Source organism: Urocampus carinirostris, chromosome 9 (assembly GCF_059441175.1).
Source record: "Urocampus carinirostris isolate Australia breed hairy pipefish chromosome 9, RoL_Ucar_1.0, whole genome shotgun sequence".
In the NCBI taxonomy this organism is placed as follows: Eukaryota; Metazoa; Chordata; class Actinopteri; order Syngnathiformes; family Syngnathidae; genus Urocampus; species Urocampus carinirostris.
Genome location: NC_142357.1, coordinates 28112067 through 28130091, shown reverse-complemented (window position 1 = coordinate 28130091; position 18025 = coordinate 28112067). Strand labels below are relative to the sequence as shown.

The following is an 18025-nucleotide window of genomic DNA, read 5'->3' as shown; positions in this document are numbered from 1 at the left end:
GAAAAAAAAATGCACTGAAGAATTACCTTTTGTCGGAGGAGTGGATTTAGTGGTATTGGATTTTGTCTTTAAATATTTAGTGTGGCTGCCACCAAAAATAAATAAAATAATCAAAATATTTTGCTTTTGTGGCTCTTTGAGTCAAAGAGGTTACCGACCCCTCTAGTAGGAAGATGTCTTGTACTCTACTAGAAATGGTGCCACCGTAACTGTAACAAGTTGAGCTTCTTAGGGTCATGTAAACATGCCAACACCAGTCCGACAAAAGAATTAGTGGTGTGATGTTGACCACGGATTCATAAATCCGTCCTGACGGAGGAGGCATCAGGTTCCGATAAGATTGTGTTGCAATTTCTAAACTGTACTAGAGTAACGCACCGTGTTGTAAGACGTTTGAGTTACTCAATTTTATTGATAACGGGTTACAGCACGGTACGGCAGCTGAGTGGTTAGCGTATCTAGTTCTGGGGTCATGGGTTCAATTCCAGCAATTAGCCTTCGTGTGCAAGAACTCCCAGTGCTTGCGTGGGTTTCCTCAAGGCACTTCGTTTTCCCTCCACATTCCTAAAACATGTCAGGTAAATTGCCTGGTCCAAATTGTCCTTAAGCGTGAATTAGTGAGGTATCTGCGTGCCCTGCAACCAGTTAAGGGTGTCCCCTGCCCACTGCCCAAAGACAGTTGAGATTGGCTCAGGCACCCCGCGACCCTACTGCGGATAAGTACTGTACTTGTTATCGGGAAAACTGATAAGCCAATTGTGTTACTTAGCAAAGTTTTACTCCCAACACTGCCAACCGGCCACAGGTTTTTAAATCCAGTCTGCCAAATGTTGAAAAAATACTGATAATATGAATAAAAAAGCACTGCTATAAAACTTGGCTGATTTGGTGCCATTCTTGTCTCATTTAAAGAGCTGGCTACATTATTATTTATTTGTTATTTCTTTGATTAAATATTTATTCATCTATCAAGAACAAAAACACTTCTGAGAATAGCTGTATTGTATTTCGAGATCTTTAATGGATAATACCAAATTTAGTGCTTAAAAAAGGACATCAATTACCATTTTGCTTTTATTCTGGGTATTTGAAAGTATTTCGAATAGAAGTTCTATTAAGAGATAAAAAAAAATAATCTAAAATGTCGATGTATAGATGTTCATTCAAAAATGCAAATCGTCAGTGTTATTCTAAAAACGTATCTACATTTGTATCTTGTTTTGCATGAATGAAATGTTAACCAAAAACAGAGACGTCTGTTAGAAACAGCAGCCACATTAGAATGATTCGATGTTGATCTAAATGACTAACGATGATTAAAAAATATATATATATTTTTACGCATTGCCAAAGTATTCGATTGCAGACTGTATTGGTATATTTAAAAAACAAAATCAATCATTTTAACCTCCTGTCAAATGTTATGCCATGCGGACCGCGAATCTTAACGTTTGATCACTCTTGGCCTAAATACACATTATGATTTTAAGTCAAGTTTTTTGTATAGCCCTTTATCCCAAGGAGACTCAAAGGGCAGAACAGACCACAGATAATGGCAAACTACAGACTATCATGACACTATTCCCTGATCTAAAACCTCGATGAGGACAAGGAAAAACTCAAAAACCTCAACATAAGGACAATTAATAAACCTTCTCCATGTAACATTAGTCACAAAATGAGAAACAGGGGAAAAATAAAGCCAAAAACAAAGACTGGTTAGAAAGAAAAAAAAAGATAGAAATTAACAAAAAAAAGATAGTGGGAAAATCAAGACACAAGAACAAAGAGAAAAAAACGGGAGGGGAATGAATAGCCAAGAAAAAAGAAGTTAAACGCAAGGAAAAAAGAGAAAAGGAAGTAACAAATAAAATTAAAAGTGGACACTAGGGTATAAAAGAAGAATAGAGGCAAAACAAGTCTTAAAGGGACAGTGTGTAGTATGTAGTGCCCCCTAGTGGTATGAAAAAAAACCTTGTCAGCAAAAAACATTGATATGAATACCAGGCAAAAAAGTAGGAATCATACCAATGTCCTTACCTAGTAGTCTGCAATGTTTGTCTGGCGTCTTTGTACTTGCTGTTGCATTAGTTTTCGTTCACATTAGACAACAGAGCCATGCTGTGGTCATATATTACACACTAGGGATTTAAATGAGAACATTTATTCTTCAAAACATAAAAACAGCTCTTACACTTAAACATAAAATCCAACTATAACTAAATACAAAGCTTATTAAAGCACAGCCAACACGATTATTGCCGAGACGCCTTTGCCCGACTCAAAATTGATCGGGAATTTGCTTCTTCTCAACAACGGAAAAAAAAGCATGGCTGAAAAAAAGGAAAGAGGCATGGTGGATTGTTCTGTGTTTTGTCTAAAATCTGCAAGTGCGTCACTCATGACATTGTCGTGGGAAGCCGGCTGACATTTCAGAGTAACTGGTTAATGCACTGCAGTTTTTGTAGTTATTTCGGTGAATACGTGCAGTTCTAGGAATTGAAACACAATATTCTACTTATTACTAAATTTGTTTTACAGAAATGAGGCCTTTTCATCTGAGTGGACCGCCATTTAGCCTGCTGACATATAGTGTCAATTGGATCAGTAGTCATGAACAGCTGAGCACAGGGAAATGTTATATTGACACTAGAAAAGCCACCGTACACAAGTGTGATATTAACCTTTTTTAAATTGCTACTTTTTAAATAGTTTTGACATGGAACTGGAATGTTTTTTACCACAAAATTGATACCCATTGTGGGGGCAATTCTCTTCCACTTTTGACAATTTTGCTATTCAGTAAAACACAAGCCTTGATTGTCAGAGGCCATTGGGAATACATGTTGATTTGGGTCACCAGTGTGTATCAAATTGACAATCACTTAGATTGATTTAAAAAAAGATGTATTTTGCTGCTTCAATCGTATTCTACAAAGAAAATAGTCATGCATATCATAACAAATGACTTACTGCATATTTGACTTACCTTCAATTTTATTCTGAATTTAACAGACTAACTGGGCTACTGGAACAATTATTGTCTGAGGTGTTACTCTATGTTAATGTTTTGGCCAAATCCACTAACTAAAACATGAATAATAATAATTAACAAAAAATATTTTCAAATGATGAGTCCCAATGGACCTAGCAATAAACTTTAAATGTTAAAATTGGAAATGAGTGTGATCAAAACATGTTTTCAATAACAGACAGAAGTGGAAAACACACAAATGAGACTATTACAGAATGCTAAAGTATCAAAATTGCAAAGCATCAATATCACCCACTTTTACCCAAAATTACGGTAGATTAAACTGTGGATGATCCCTATTTATCTTTTTTGCTGCATGTAGCGAGATGAGGTACTTCTCCCAGTCCGATTCTTGTTTTCTTCTGACTTCAACTCGGTCTGCAAAGTAATTGACAGTAAAGCCTTGCCATCTGACACCATTTCCAAATAGTCACTATTTTTTTTTCTGTTGCGAGTGACATATACGATGTGACGTGTTTTTTTTTCTCTTTGGACAAACACCCAGGATAAATTTTGCCTTTTTTTTTTCAAATTCCAGACAGCCAAAAGAGGGCACTCTAGACATACACACGGTAATAGGCTTGACTGAGATGTGACTAACAAAACGATGTAGTTTCAGGAACATGTTTTTGCTTGGGAATGAAGAAATGAAGCAAAGAATTGAGATGGAGAAAATCGTTTGCGAATAATTCTGAAACTACCTGGCCAGATTATGTTCTATTAAGAGACAACTTAAGGCAAGTTGAAATCAAGAGTTTTGAATGCCCTTTGAAATCAAATTTAAGAGCAAGTTGACAAAAACCCACAATTGAAAAAAAAAAAAAAAAAACGCTAACTATTTCTTGAACACATTATACCGTGTCTCATACACATGACCTCTTTCAAAAGGTAAGATGTCACCAGTCACTGAAAGTCATGCCACATATCATTGGGAAGCTTAAACTGCTGGGATTCAAGATATGTCACAATCAGTCTTAAAACCCTAATGTGGCCAAAAATATGGAGGTGCGCCTTATATACCGCAGAATTTGGTGGTTAAGATTCAAAATGCATCCAGTAATTATAGGTATATGTTACCATTCAACCGTATTCGAGCAATGATGATCAAATCGAAAAAACAGCAACACATTGTGTACAGCAGGACTCAAACCTGAGTAGCGGGGATGAGTGTGCAGACACTTTACTACTAGTTACAGATGACATACAAAAAAACATTACAGCTTATCTTATTGTTACACTATTTTTACTCACCATGCCAGAAACACTGATTTGCATAGTGTAGGCATGTTCAAAGCCCGGCCAGGGGGGGCAATTACGGCCAAAGATCAAATTTTTACTGGCCCCTCATGTCTGAAGCTGTTTTCATCCCTCGGTTTTTCTCTCTTCTCCAAGTTGTTTGAGTCAAGTGTTTTTGGATCATAAAACCTACAAAATAGTGACTACCATATACAGTCGTTACAAAGTGATTACGAATACAGTATTTAATAAAGCGCAGAAAGAAAAGGCGACTTGGCGAATGCGGCAGCAATCGAATAGAGTGGATGACTGGAGCTAGCAACCTACTAATCAAGAGCCGGTTCCGTTCGAGACATAATTATTCTCTTGTAATTGGTCAAAGTGCATTTTTTTAGGGATTCTACACTGTCGACTATATATTTGTCGAGTATGATAAAGGTTAAAATTGCTTTGGATTTCATCTTTTTCTTTGTAGATTTATGAATATTTTAATTTATGTTTCCCGTGTTTACGTGTACATTTTGCTTTGGTTTTCCCACTTTTAAGTAATTCATCATAATACATAATAAATGGTAATGTATTGATTATACAACAAAAACAACCCGAAGAGCCGCTAGGTAGCCGAAAGAGCAGGCTTTTTTTAGTTAGCCGAGCCAAAAATGCCAGTTCTCTAAGAAAAAGTCGGATTCCCAACTCTTCACCAGAACATTCACTTCCTCAAGTATAAAAAGAAACTCCCATTAAACAGGTCAGCGCGGTGTTTTGCATTTAGAGCGCATGCGTCAAGTCGCAGTTTTCCTTGCTACCCGACACACTTGATGAATTTGGCGTCCGAGCGCCAAAAATATCTAACATGTTTGATACTCAACACCACTGGCGCCACTGCGTTTTCTCCCAAAAAGTGCCTGCGCACACCTGAGGCCAAAAGTACAACTTGGTTCATTTTGGTTATAATTGTTTCATATTATCTAATATCAATTCACCTTACCAAAGTGTTATGAGCCAGGCAAATATTTGCCAACGGCCGCTTCTTCAAAGCACAATTTTTCTCCACAATTTTCATGACAGTCTTTAATAAATTCAAAGTCAGTGAAAGTTTGCAGTGTTTAGCGATCAGCGTTGCAACCTCGTAGCTGGCTTTTGTAGCATTTTCATTGGACTCGCAGGGTTTCGTGAAAAAGCACAGCTGTGTTTTTAAAACAGCTCCCAGTTGCTTCACCTTTTCACAGCGTTCGTTCACAGTCAGTTTTTGTAGTCATCATGTTTTGTCTAGCAGTGCCTCTTTAAATTATATTATTTTAAAACAGCCACAGTCTCTTTGCAAATTAGGCAAACACAGTTTTTTTAGGATTGTATTAAAAAATGATCTAATTTCCACTCGTCCTGGAAGCGGCGCCCCTCACAGTCAACTCGCATTTTTTTTTATTTACAGTTGCCATGTTCAACATAGGGTGGGCTAAGATTCTCACAGAAAGCCAAGAGCAAGGTGGCCAAGGGGCTACTCCCATCATCTGGTCCTCTTGAAGCCCATCTTCCAAAAGTAAGTTAAACTTGACTTGAAAAGCGCTACATAAATGCAGACCATTTACCATTTACTTAACTTTATTTATCTTTATTATTTATATTATTAGTCTTTATTAGTTATCTGACTCCATTAACCAAACACAACATATTATTTTATGAAATGTTTAGCTTTTAGTACAAAACAATACAACACTGTAGCAACTTACGAACAAATTCAACTTACCGTATTTTCCGCACTATAAGGCGCACCTAAAAGCCTTTATTTTTTTCAAAAGCTGACCATGCACCTTATAATACAGTGCGCCTTATTTATGGATCAACATTAAGTTTTGCAACTAACTTGCAGCCGCCGACTCGATTTTCCCCCGAACGCCAAGTAGTACGCGGTGGATGCTGGGATTTATTTACCGGCGTTTCATTGGCTAACCAATGTGTCAATCATCATTTGAATTGATCTTTATTGGCTAAAGTTATTCGGAGGTCAAGAGGCGGATCCTTTTTATCATTTACAGACTGCCATTGGCTCAAACGGCAAACAAAGCCTGCAATTGGCCGAAAAAGACGTGTCAATCATCATTTGAATCGATCGCTATTGGCTAAAGTTATTCGGAGGTCAAGAGGCGGATCCTTTTTATCATTTACAGACTGCCATTGGCTCAAACGGCAAACAAAGCCTGCAATTGGCCGAAAAAGACATGTCAATCATCAGTTGAATCGATCACTATTGGCTAAAGTTATTCGGAGGTCAAGAGGCGGATCCTTTTTATCATTTACAGACTGCCATTGGCTCCAACGGCAAACAAAGCCTGCAATTGGCCGAAAAAGACGTGTCAATCATCAGTTGAAACGATCACTATTGGCTAAAGTTATTCGGAGGTCAAGAGGCGGATCCTTTTTATAATTTACAGGCTGCCATTGGCTTAAACAGCGAAACAAAGCCTGCAATTGGCCGAAAATACGTATGCGTATAGCATGTGGCTGACGGCATAGAGAAAGCATTTTTTTCTATTCTGTATTTGTAAATATTGTATTCTCCTGGATTTACTACCCTCACGGATATAAGAGGACATTGCCTGCACATTATTATGAACACAACGACTTCGGTGAGCTACTCCGGCTTTCTATATTATCCCTGTATCTTGTTTCAGACTGAACTCGATGTTTCTGTGATATGCGGTGCAGATAATGGATGGAATGCAGTGTCTATTTTTAAATTCAACTCAATTCCAAGTGTTTATTGTCATATGCACAGTAAAGTTGCGAGCGAAAAAGAAAACCTTCCGAATGATGGAACGATGCATTTGAGTGACATCTTACGGACACCGCATCCGCACGTGTTCTCGACACGTATTTGCGTCTTTGCAAGCTTTGGGAATGTTAAGGGGGTAATAAGTTGGACTGAACTATCTGACTGTTTTGTCCACGTTCCCATTGTAGCGCCTTAAAATCCGGTGCGTCTTATGTATGTCAAAAATAGGACCAAAAACTATTTTTTCGGGGTGCGCCCTATAACCCGGTGCGCCTTATAGTACGGAAAATACGGTACGTACGATTACGATCGTCAGGAACCTATCCCATTCATAAGCAGGGCAGCGTCTGTATATCTATTTGTTTGCATATTTCTATGATGGCAGTGCATTTTTTTAAAAAAAGTCTGGAAAAGTACAACAAAAATTGAGTGTTGAACTCCTTACTATTTTTCGGTAAACTGCTTTTCTTCAATTTGCTGTGTTTTGCATGTCCATTCTGAGCTAGTCGTAAAGACAATGGTGGCCCCCTCCTGCAAAGCACAAATGAAAAGAAATATATATAAATATACTTCAGTCAACAATTTACAGCCCATGCCTAATCGTTGATTCGATACGCTTCACAAAACATTGTGATTGTAAGGCTTGACCAATTATTGATCTGACGATTCTAATTGGCCAAGGACTCTTCAAACAAAACTGATTTTTATTTTGCACGGGACGTGTCTTAGTAACAACGCTGTTGACACATCAGGAAAAGTCAGACTGGGTCAACATATCAATGTTTATGAGATTTCCTGTTCATTTTGGAAGGATAAAGTCATATGCTTCAAATTGATTAACTGGCCTCTTTTCACAGGCAAGTACCTCATAGCTCCAAGCTTCCCCTCTTCCAAAAAAAGCTCCACTGACAGGCTAGGACCATGTGTGAAAATTCTGGCGTAGAACCTCCGATTGTGCACCATCGCTTTAAACCAATCAACTGCTTCCTCAGACCATTCGGTCTTATTTATAGGAATTACCTAAGAAGGAATAGACAAAACACGTGGAGGGTTTAATTAAAAGAAAAAAAAAAGTTTCCTTTCTCGGTAGCTAACTTTGGCAAGGGATAACAGCGATGAAAGAATGAGCAAAGGTTTTTAAATGTGGATGTCAGTTCACTCCTCAGTGTTCGTACTTGAATTTGGCCATGAAAAGGCCAAATTCAAGCTCTTTTTAAATACTTTCAAAGACAATTTTCCTATTTTTCCAGTACCATTATGATATCGTTTGTGAATCAATCCATAGCTTTTGTTGTCTGAGGTCATTGAGTGCTGCCGGTTGGAAAAAGAACCAGAAAACCTGACAAATCGTAAGCTAAATAATGAACCAACAGCTATCTTTATCTAGGGCTTTGAAAATTGAACTGAGTTTCTGTAACCCAATTTATTAGCGTTTGCCGCCGTCTCTGTATCATCTCTGTTGTTTCATAATTTCCTGTTATTCCTCCCACCGAGAGCAAACGATGACGTCAAATTCATGCCGGACTTCTGTTTGTAAATTGCAATGGTAATACAAAGCCACCAGAGAGCAGTGTCGGCGTAATTTTTAAGCAGACTTGTTTTATTTTTCTTAATTTAATCCACGTTCTATTGTAGGTGTAAAAGAGTTAAAATTGAATTGTTTTTTTTAGAATTCTCACAAAATCTGTGTTTTTGTTGCATTACTGTTAAAATTCTAATACTGCATTCATTTGTTAAGCCATGGGCGTGTGCGACTGTCTTTTTCGTTTGGCACTTTATGGGCTTCTGCGCTTGCCGTACCTTCAGCTCCATCACCTCGTGCTGAAGATGTATGCAGTCGTGCACAGACGCCCTGACTCATTTGTATTGTGTATTGAATGCAGGCAATAAACAGAGTGACTGTGAACCCTTGTGTCGCGCATGATTGAGGGTCGTTACATAAGTGTTTGGGAATCTATGGCTGGCGAGCCATGTTTGGCCCTTTTATGAGTACATATGGCTCGGAAATATAATTAAACTCATGCAAATCTCATCTAATATTGATGCAATCCAATGTTAAAAGCGCAGTTGAGTCCAGTGCACGCATAGCTGACAAAGCGCTAAACAGTATGAGTAGTTCGGTCCAATATAGAGGTCAACCGATATAGGTTTCTGTTTTTTTATACAATCCACCAGCCGATTAAATATATTTAAAACTGGGTTAATGCACCACGAGAGAGCTTTGGTTTAAAGCAAAATTATTCTCTCTCTCATTCGCTCCTCCCCTTAAGTCAGTTAACTGCTAAATTCTGCAAAAACGTAGAACAACACACAACAAAGGACAAACAGATGACAGGTGAAAAGTACAAGATGAATGAAATGAATGATAAAAGTCTTTTAACAAGTTTATTTTTCTTTTCCTGGCTTTTTGGGTTCCAACTAGCACCTTTCTGCCCTCCATCGTACCTGAATCATATAAATCGCGCAGTTTTGTGTTCATTTTACTGCTAAAGAAAAGAAGAATGGTTGAATGGGCCAAACCAACTTAAATTTTTTGGGGGATAATTAATACAGTCGCATACATACAACTCACCTCATCTATGATGTTGGGGTTGCGCTAAATGTGGCCCTATAGCTGATTAGAGAATGAATGCAAGAGGAAGGTTGAATCGTGCAAGTGACAGATAGATGTTAAAATTATTTTTCTCATCCAGCCAGCGTTAGGACTAACACGTTACAATGGATCAAGGGTATGCAATTACTTTTCTCTGTAGTACTGTAACACGTTATTAATCCAATTTTTTTTACTCAACTGTCGTTATGACACAGTGCTTTACACCGCCACTTTACAAAAGCGGAACATAATTTGCCACGTCTGTTGATCTCTATCTGTTCTTCCTTTGCTCATGATAGAACTTACATTTTAGGACCGCAAGCAACGGTTAAAAAGGGAACAAGTAATACAACTAAATCCAGTTACAATAGGCGCCGTCTGAGTATGAAGACGCTGGATTTTTTGTAATGGAGATATTCTCTCTACCGTGTATATACTCATATTGTCTGTTGATATCTGTTCCTCTTTTGGTCACGTTGTAACATACATTTTATGACCAGCAAGCATTGGTTGAGAAGGGAATGTAGAATACAACTAAATACAGTTATGGTGGCGCTGTCAGAGGGCGCTGGAGATAATCTCTCTACCGTATATACCTACTTTTAAGTCATATTTTCAACTATGAACTAAAATACTGAAATCATGGGGTCAGATTATATGCACATATTTGGTTGTGGTTTTAACAGTAGCGAGTAGTAGGCATTGTGTGGGGTAAGGCAATCAACGATATCAATGGGGCAAACTTGAGCACAGAATTTATGGAAAGTGCGCTACAGTTTGGTCTTTTTGTTTGTTAAAAATATTTTTGGAATAAACTATGCCTGAAAAAAAAAGAAAATGCCTTGGTGAGTACTCAGCGGTAGAGGAGGAAATCATGGAGTGGTTGAAGGTTGTCTCGGTCAAGATTGCAAAAGGCAAAAACTATGAATATTGCCCTGCTTCCACAAGTAGGTGGACACATTTTTATTCAATTATTTTTGCAGTTATAGGGGGTCAGCTTCAATGTGAGTATATATGGTAATTTATAACTGAATAGTTACTTTTAGCGTACCACTCTACATATGGATGTCAGTAATCTGGGGATCAACGGAATTACTTTTTAAATAAAGTAACGAGTAGCTGTAATTCATGACTTTTTTCAGGAATGTGCCCATCACTGCAAAACAGCAGAGATCCGGACATCGCTATATGATTTTTAAGTTTTCATTTTGTTAACTGTCCTTGCTGCTCATTCTCCACTCCTAGCATGTGGGACGGATCGCAGAGCACAGTAAGCATCAAATTGCCTTTCATCTGAGAGACAAAAGTGAAAACCTTATTTTACACATTGGTGCTGTTGATAGAACCACTTGTAGAAATAACATTGATGCTGTTTACACATCTGGTCTGAAAACGGGCGCTTTTGATGGTCTTCCATGCATGTGGAATATCATGAAGGCAATATCGCTGCTGAAAAAGATTAAAAAGGAGTTACTCACGTTTGCCAGAGAGACTTGCGCAGCCTGGAGTGGTAAATTGCAAATTTCAGGGCTCAGCTTCTTGAGGTTGTACAATGAGACGCAGGCATTGTCGCCGTAATCCAACCTCATCACCTCCAGTTTGATGGACGTTTCCTCTCTGACTCCATCAGTGACTACATCTTGGAAAATGCAGTGAATGTAAGATTATAACAAGGAATGGCATCTTTGAAAATAAAAAAAGATTGGGGCTGAGCTGATTCACCCACAAATAAAACCTCTTTGATTCTTTTCCCTGGACCTGATGAAGGCATCATCTACAACCTGCTGCATCGGCCGAGATTTTGGAACAGGAAGTTGTCAACTGTACATTCTCTTTTTACCTACAGTTTATTTGATGTTTATGATGTCTGTGTATTGTCTGTTGCAACATCGGGAAACATATTTTCCTGAATTTGGGCGGGTAACTATTGCCACCTCTGAACAACTGCCCATCCCAAGTTGTAGATTTGAGTTAACTTGTGCAAATAATACTCTAGTCAAGGTAATAAAATGTTGTCTTATAGGACATAGCGACTGAACATACTGACTGACAGTGGAAGTTCACTTACCAAAAGATCCGACAGAGAGCGCTAAGCGACGCCTACCATCGTGACGATAGCCATGTATTACACGACAAGCAAATAGGGAGGCCAAAACAATAGCAAGTGAGTCTTTAGTCACTATTCCTGATAGCATAGCTGTATAATTTATTCCTTATTATACAAACTTAGTAGAAAAGGGTCCCAACTAAGTTATGCAAAGTTACAGTATACTAATGGAATCAAGGTGACCAAACGCGCTAATAACCTTGTAATATTGGCGATCCAAAAGGAAGTCATCAGCCCCGTACCAACTTGACATAGAATTTGATTCAGATTTGTCAGCTCTGATGGACCCTTACTGCAAAATTAAAGCACTGTAGGTGCAATTTATTGTTTTCCCTTGTAACATGCATTAATGACTTTTAGATATGTCAACTAACTCTTATTTCTTGGAGCATCTAACGCTATAAAATAAGCAAAATTTTCTTTAGGCTGTCTTTGCAGATCACTTTACAAGTTCATAACGTATGACAGCACAAACACACTTTTTAAGTTGTGTCCAGGTTTTTGTTTCAGTGTAATATACCAAATTAACGTGGCAGGTACTGGGTGGTAACCAGTTGTGGGTGTCCCGTGCCCACTGCCCAAAGATAGCCGGGATGGGCTCCAGCACCCCCGACCCTACTGAGGATAAGCAGTGCAGATAATGGATGGATTGATTGAACGTGGCAGCTACATGTCATGCTGTGAGGCTGAAGTTATAACCGACCCAACAGCAGCATAAACTTCAATTAAATAAAACACTTACTGTAGAACAAATAACTTTGTACCAGTTACCATCAAGCATCTTCACGTTGATCTAAACGTGGGGGCGACAGCATGCCTTTATCCAATTCCAACACTTCTCCAAATTAGTTTTTGGCTGAGGAAAATGAATGAACATAACCCCTACCATACGTTACGGATACCTCTGATCAAAATCACAAGTGCTCTTGACCAATCGTCAAAACAATTTTTAATACAAACACTGTACTTAGAAATGTTTCAGGTTAGAAAGCTAACTCCCAGAACAAGATAAAATTGTAACTAGAGGTACCACTCTACAAACGTGTGGATCACACCTGATACAACGATGGACGACCTAAATCGGCAGCCACCAGCTGTCGTCATTCTCGCGTTCTTTTTGGCTGAGAACAAGCGTTGTCGAATCTATGAATTGCCCAAGCCTGACCTTGTGATTAGCACTACAAACCTGTGACCCACCTTTACTGACACCGCATATTTTTGTCACCTGAGCCCTGCACCATTGTCCTTCATTAGGGAACTGGGCCAATACATGGGCTCCGATGACTGGAATGCAGTTCTGCTCAGCGTATGAACTGCTGGGTTCCCAGCTGCTTCGACATGAGGACCAAAAAAAGTAATAGCAATCAAAAACATGTGGAATATTAAAAACATAAAGGGGGGGTGATCTACAAAGAACATGAATGAACAATAACGCTAAGCGCCCCGTAAGTTAAAAAAATGTGATCACAGAATCAGCGTGGCCTGTAAAATCTATGAGAAAAAGCAGATGGGGATTAAATAACGCACCTAGTAAAAAGTGCCTTCAGCTTGGTGATGGAGTCGACGCGTTGGATGTAGAAGTTGCTTGGACTCACGATATGAGACACGATGACTTCAGTTTCCTCAAACTTTGGCACCTGGAACTCTGGAATTTTGGTTAACGTCGATTGGAGCTTTACATTTGTAGAATTTTCACATGGGAATATCAAGGCATTTGTCATGCCAGCGGTGTCTACTTCAGCCTTTTCAATCTGGCGGTCTTTATTTTCAGAGCAAAAGTTCATTCCTTTTTTCTCAGTCCCTTCTTTTGAGACAAGCGTTTCCACATTTCCGAAATCCCACAATTCCCTCTCGGTTGCGATTGTACACGTGTATGTATGCAAGCCATTTTTATCTACTCGCTTAAGACTGAAAAAAGTAGAGTGGTCAACTGTATCTGCAAGTAATGTCTTTGGAGCTTTGGCATCAATCTGATTTTGTGACGTGTTTCTGATGGGAGAACTTTCATTGTGTGTTTTAGAAGATGGCTGCGTGAGCGGTGTGATAAAAAAGGCCTCCATTGACTCCTTGGTTTTGGCTTTTGCTTTTAGGATGTGAAGCAGTTGGGTGGTAGTTTTCTTTTGGCGTTGCATATGTACAACATCTTCAAGTCCCCAGGTAAACTTTGCAGTGGTTTCACAGTTGACCTTAGGGCTTTTTATAAGGACAGCAGGAACATCCACAGACTCTGATTGACATTTCACTTCAAGATGCTCTTTAGCATTATGGTTCAATGATGAGTGGACAACATCAACAGATACCTTTTCAAGAGGCTTCTTATCAACCTTTTTTGCAGGAAACTGAAGGATGTGGAATGTTTTCAGCCACTGAGAGTTAAATCTATCTCTCATCACCTGCACTGCTTTGATGATGGAAGTGGCCATAACGGAGTTTTGGAACATAGGCCTGAACTTGATTGCATCCGCTAACAGGACCTGTCTCGTGGCTAATGGTTGGCATAGGTTTGATGTCGCCGTATTTTCCCGTAAAGGTTGCAGAAAAACCTTAGGCTCTGCCAGAAAATGAATAAATTAAGAATAATCAAGGTTAGCAGGATGCTTTCCACTAAGGATACATTTTGAGTAATATTGACTTACCAAATGATAGGTCATTCAGTAGTACTGAAACATTTTCTAGTAATTGACATTTCTCATCTAAAGCCTTGGAAATTTCATTGTAGACAATTGTTGAAAATGGTGACATCAGGAAAACTTGGACATCTGCATATAACTTAATTCAAAAGACATTCAACTGTCAGCCTTGTACACTTCTATTAAATCAAATACATCTAAAGCTATTTAACTTCAATGAAACGACATGTTTGACTTTTATGATCTAGAGAACTTCCATTAAATAAGTACCGTATTTTCACTATAAGGCGCACCACCCCAAAATAGTTTTTTTGTCCTATATTTTCCATACATAAGGCGCACCGGACTATAAGACGCTACAGTGGGATAGTCAATCAGATAGTTCAGTCAAACTTATTAACCCCTTAACATTCAAACGGATCGCAAAGAAGAAAATACGTGTCTCAGACACGTATGGACATGGTGTCTATACGATGTCGCCAATCACTCAAATGCGTTATTCCACAAATCATTAGGAAGGGTAAACTCTTGGGATTCAAGAAATGCCAAGCATTCCTTAGTTTCTATTTTCATTTTCGCTGGTAACTGTGTGGACAGCAGAGTAAGACTATTATTGTGCAGGGAAACGTGGTTCTTAACTGTGCATATGACAATAAAAATTTTGAATTGAATTTAAAAATAGACTCATCACAGAAACATCAAGATCAGTCTGAAACAAGATACTGGGAAAATATAAAGCCGCGTTAGCTCACCAAAGTCATCTTGCAGCCAACACGTTCAATAATAATACGCAACCATGGTCCTCTTACATCCGTGAGTGTAGTACATCCAACCGCGTAAAATATATTTACACTCCAAAACACGCAATAATGCCGACAAATAAAAGAAAAAATATGCAGAGTAGCGTCTGTGCATCAATGGATGTTGCTTGTGACTATCTGTCTGTTTATCCCATAATTCCTGTTTATAACTACAGACTAGGAAAACATTTTTTCTACAGGATATAGAGCAACCTAACATGTGATTCACATCTTTTTCGACGAATTGCAGGCTTTGTTTTACGCCGTTTTAGCATGAGCCTGAAAATGCTAGAAAGGACCCGTCTCTTTTACCTCCGAATAACTTAGCCAATAGTGACCCATTCAAATGATGATTGACACATTGGTTAGGAAATGAAACGCCAATATATATATCCCAGCATACACCGAGGACTACTTCGCCTACGGGGCTAAATCTAGTTGGTGGCTGCTTGCCTTGGTTGCGACACAATATTGATCCATATACTGTATATGGCGCACTGTATTTATTATAAGGCGCATGGTCAGCTTTTGAAAAAAAAAAAAAAAAAAAAAAAAGGCTTTTGGGTGCGCCATATAGTCGTGAAAATCGTTTTTTTTTAAAACATTGGAAAAAATACACTTGACAAAAACTCCCCATTTTCAGCATTCAACTATAGTTTTAATTTGAAACACCACTTTAGGTGGTAATACCGTTAATGCCCACTAAAAGGCATGTACTGTATGTGGTACTGTAATTGAGTTTGCAATGGGTTTAGTTTAAAATGTATGTAGGCTTAAGCTTTTTGTCTGGATTGGAAATAGGAGGACAGACTTGGTAGCTCAATGATATTTAAATTTGAATTTTGACTTTTTTTTTTCTTTTTTTTTTTCAAAAAACCCCAAACAAAAACAAAAACCAGTACTTTGTGCAGCCCGTGTTTTTTATTTCTCTTTTAATGACCTCTGCAACAACTTCAATTGTTATTTTGAATACATTTATTTTGCAAGAGATCACTGCATTTTTTTTTGGGTCGTGCAGTTTTGTCCTACCCCATTTTTGCACCAAATGCATAATGCACAAACCCTTACGATACGAACTGTATTACGATACCAAACTGTATGTAACATCCTACATGCCGACATTTCTTGTGTAAATTATAACTATAACCTTATCCTCCTTGTTTTATAACCTTATCTTCTGTTCCTTTATCTTTTTGGCTTTTTTTTTACCTCACTGTGAATGTGTGAAACTGGAGTGTCATGCCCAATTTTGTTGTCACAATATGTTAACCCATTTTGTAACAATGACAATAAAGGTATATTCTATTCTTCTATTCTGTATGGAAGGCCTTGAGTGCCAGACAGGGTTGGGTAGGGTTACTTTAACTTGATTACTTTCAATTACTTTTAGATTACTCCAATACCAAATATGCTAATAAAAGACAAAAGAAACTAAATATAAATAAACTTATGACTCACAACACGTGGTAAGCTTTCTCTCCTGGCTCTGATCTCTTTGATCTCCGGTAAAACTAACAAAAAATGTGACAGAAACAAAATTAAAATAAATCCAAACAGCTTGCCAACATCATTTTTGCCGTTCCATGTATTCCGTTACTCCCCAAGCCTGCACAATTTTTTTCATTTTATTCATATTTAGTTTCTTTTGTCTTTTATTAGCATATTGGTATTGGAGTAATCCAAAAGTAATTGAAAGTAATCCAGTTAAAGTAACCCTAACCAACCCTGGTGCCAGAATCCAATTAATAAAACAAACATTCAATAGAAAAACGTCATTTAAACGAACACACAATTAATTAAAAGGCCACTTTAAAATAAGAGCCATGGTCATAACATTTTGAGTAAAATGTTAAAATAATTAGATTTTACATAATTGGCAGATCCATCCACTGACGTACAATGCCATTTAAAAAAAAAGTTGCAGTACGAGTCCATAACTTCACTTCCAAAAAGGATAATCATAAGAGAATTTGGGTAACCTAAATTCAGTGAAGTAATATCACCGATATTCCAATCATGAAAATAATCTTTTGACGATTTCAGCGATAATTTGCGTGTTATGTACTGACGACACCGTCAAACTTCCCTTTTAAACGAGCACATATTGCAAAATAAACGCTTATAAAAGAAATACGCCAAAACCGAATCCAAGAACAGAACATTCTCAAAAGAATAATTCATGTTACAAAACATATTTAAATTAGTAACGTTAAAACTTTCAGGTGTCATTTCCACAGAGAAAACAAGTCGACCACCTGCTCTGGTAGTTAACTCCATTTACACGACTGTGTTGCTTACTGTACCTTGTTCGTAATGATGCGAAGCTCATTTTCTAGCTTGCTTCGAGCAGATTCGAGCAACAAAACCTTAGAAAGTATCTGCCACGGATTACCAGCGGAAGAACGAAGAGAATGACGCCGCAGAAGCGGATGGGTCATCGGCGTGTCGTTCATTTTTCCTCCCCTCTCCTTGGCTCGTATGGCGGTCAGTCTGCTCCTAAATTCCGAACTTGTGTTTTCGTGAGGGTGGAACAATATGGAATAGTCTTCAACGACGCCTATCTAGTTGTGTTTTACACAATAGATTTATTTTATCTTCAAAGGGTGGATGGAAAATGTAAATTCGACGCCTGTCGTTAATTACGGCCTGTCCGCCATGTTGACCGACATTGCTGTTAGCTAAAATTCAATTAGCATACTATACTTGAATTTGATGAAAACGGTGTTATTGTTATTATATTATAATTATTATTGTTGTTGTTTTTATCCATAGTTTTTGGTCTCCTTTACTTTGGAAAAAAAGGGAAATTAAAAAATTGTAATTTAGACCAAATTTTGGATAGGTATTGTTGG

General features: G+C 38.1%; 1 protein-coding gene and 1 long non-coding RNA gene across 7 annotated transcripts in view; one reads left to right on the top strand and one right to left on the bottom strand.

Moving 5' to 3' along the window:
* Window positions 1-2183: 2183 nt before the first annotated feature.
* LOC148359974 (uncharacterized) lies at window positions 2184-17841 on the bottom strand. 3 transcript variants are annotated; one of them, XM_088343416.1, is made up of 8 exons: window positions 17477-17841; window positions 14380-14512; window positions 13271-14294; window positions 12941-13071; window positions 11115-11275; window positions 7909-8063; window positions 7489-7574; window positions 2184-3412 (listed from the first exon to the last, which is right to left on the bottom strand). In XM_088343416.1, the coding sequence occupies exons 1-8, from the start codon at window positions 17624-17626 to the stop codon at window positions 3303-3305; spliced, it is 1950 nt and encodes a 649-aa protein (XP_088199542.1). In that variant the 5' UTR covers window positions 17627-17841; the 3' UTR covers window positions 2184-3302. The 3 variants fall into 3 exon arrangements, with proteins under 3 accessions (XP_088199542.1, XP_088199543.1, XP_088199544.1); XM_088343417.1 differs by having other exon boundaries at window positions 11115-11269; XM_088343418.1 differs by lacking the exon at window positions 7909-8063.
* The window catches only part of LOC148359971 (uncharacterized), a 30170-nt gene continuing 29554 nt past the window's right edge, over window positions 17410-18025 (top strand). For 3 of the 4 annotated variants that reach the window (XR_015851266.1, XR_015851265.1, XR_015851263.1), the window contains exon 1: window positions 17451-17657. This is a non-coding gene — a long non-coding RNA (uncharacterized LOC148359971). The other variant, XR_015851264.1, reaches the window with a different exon arrangement.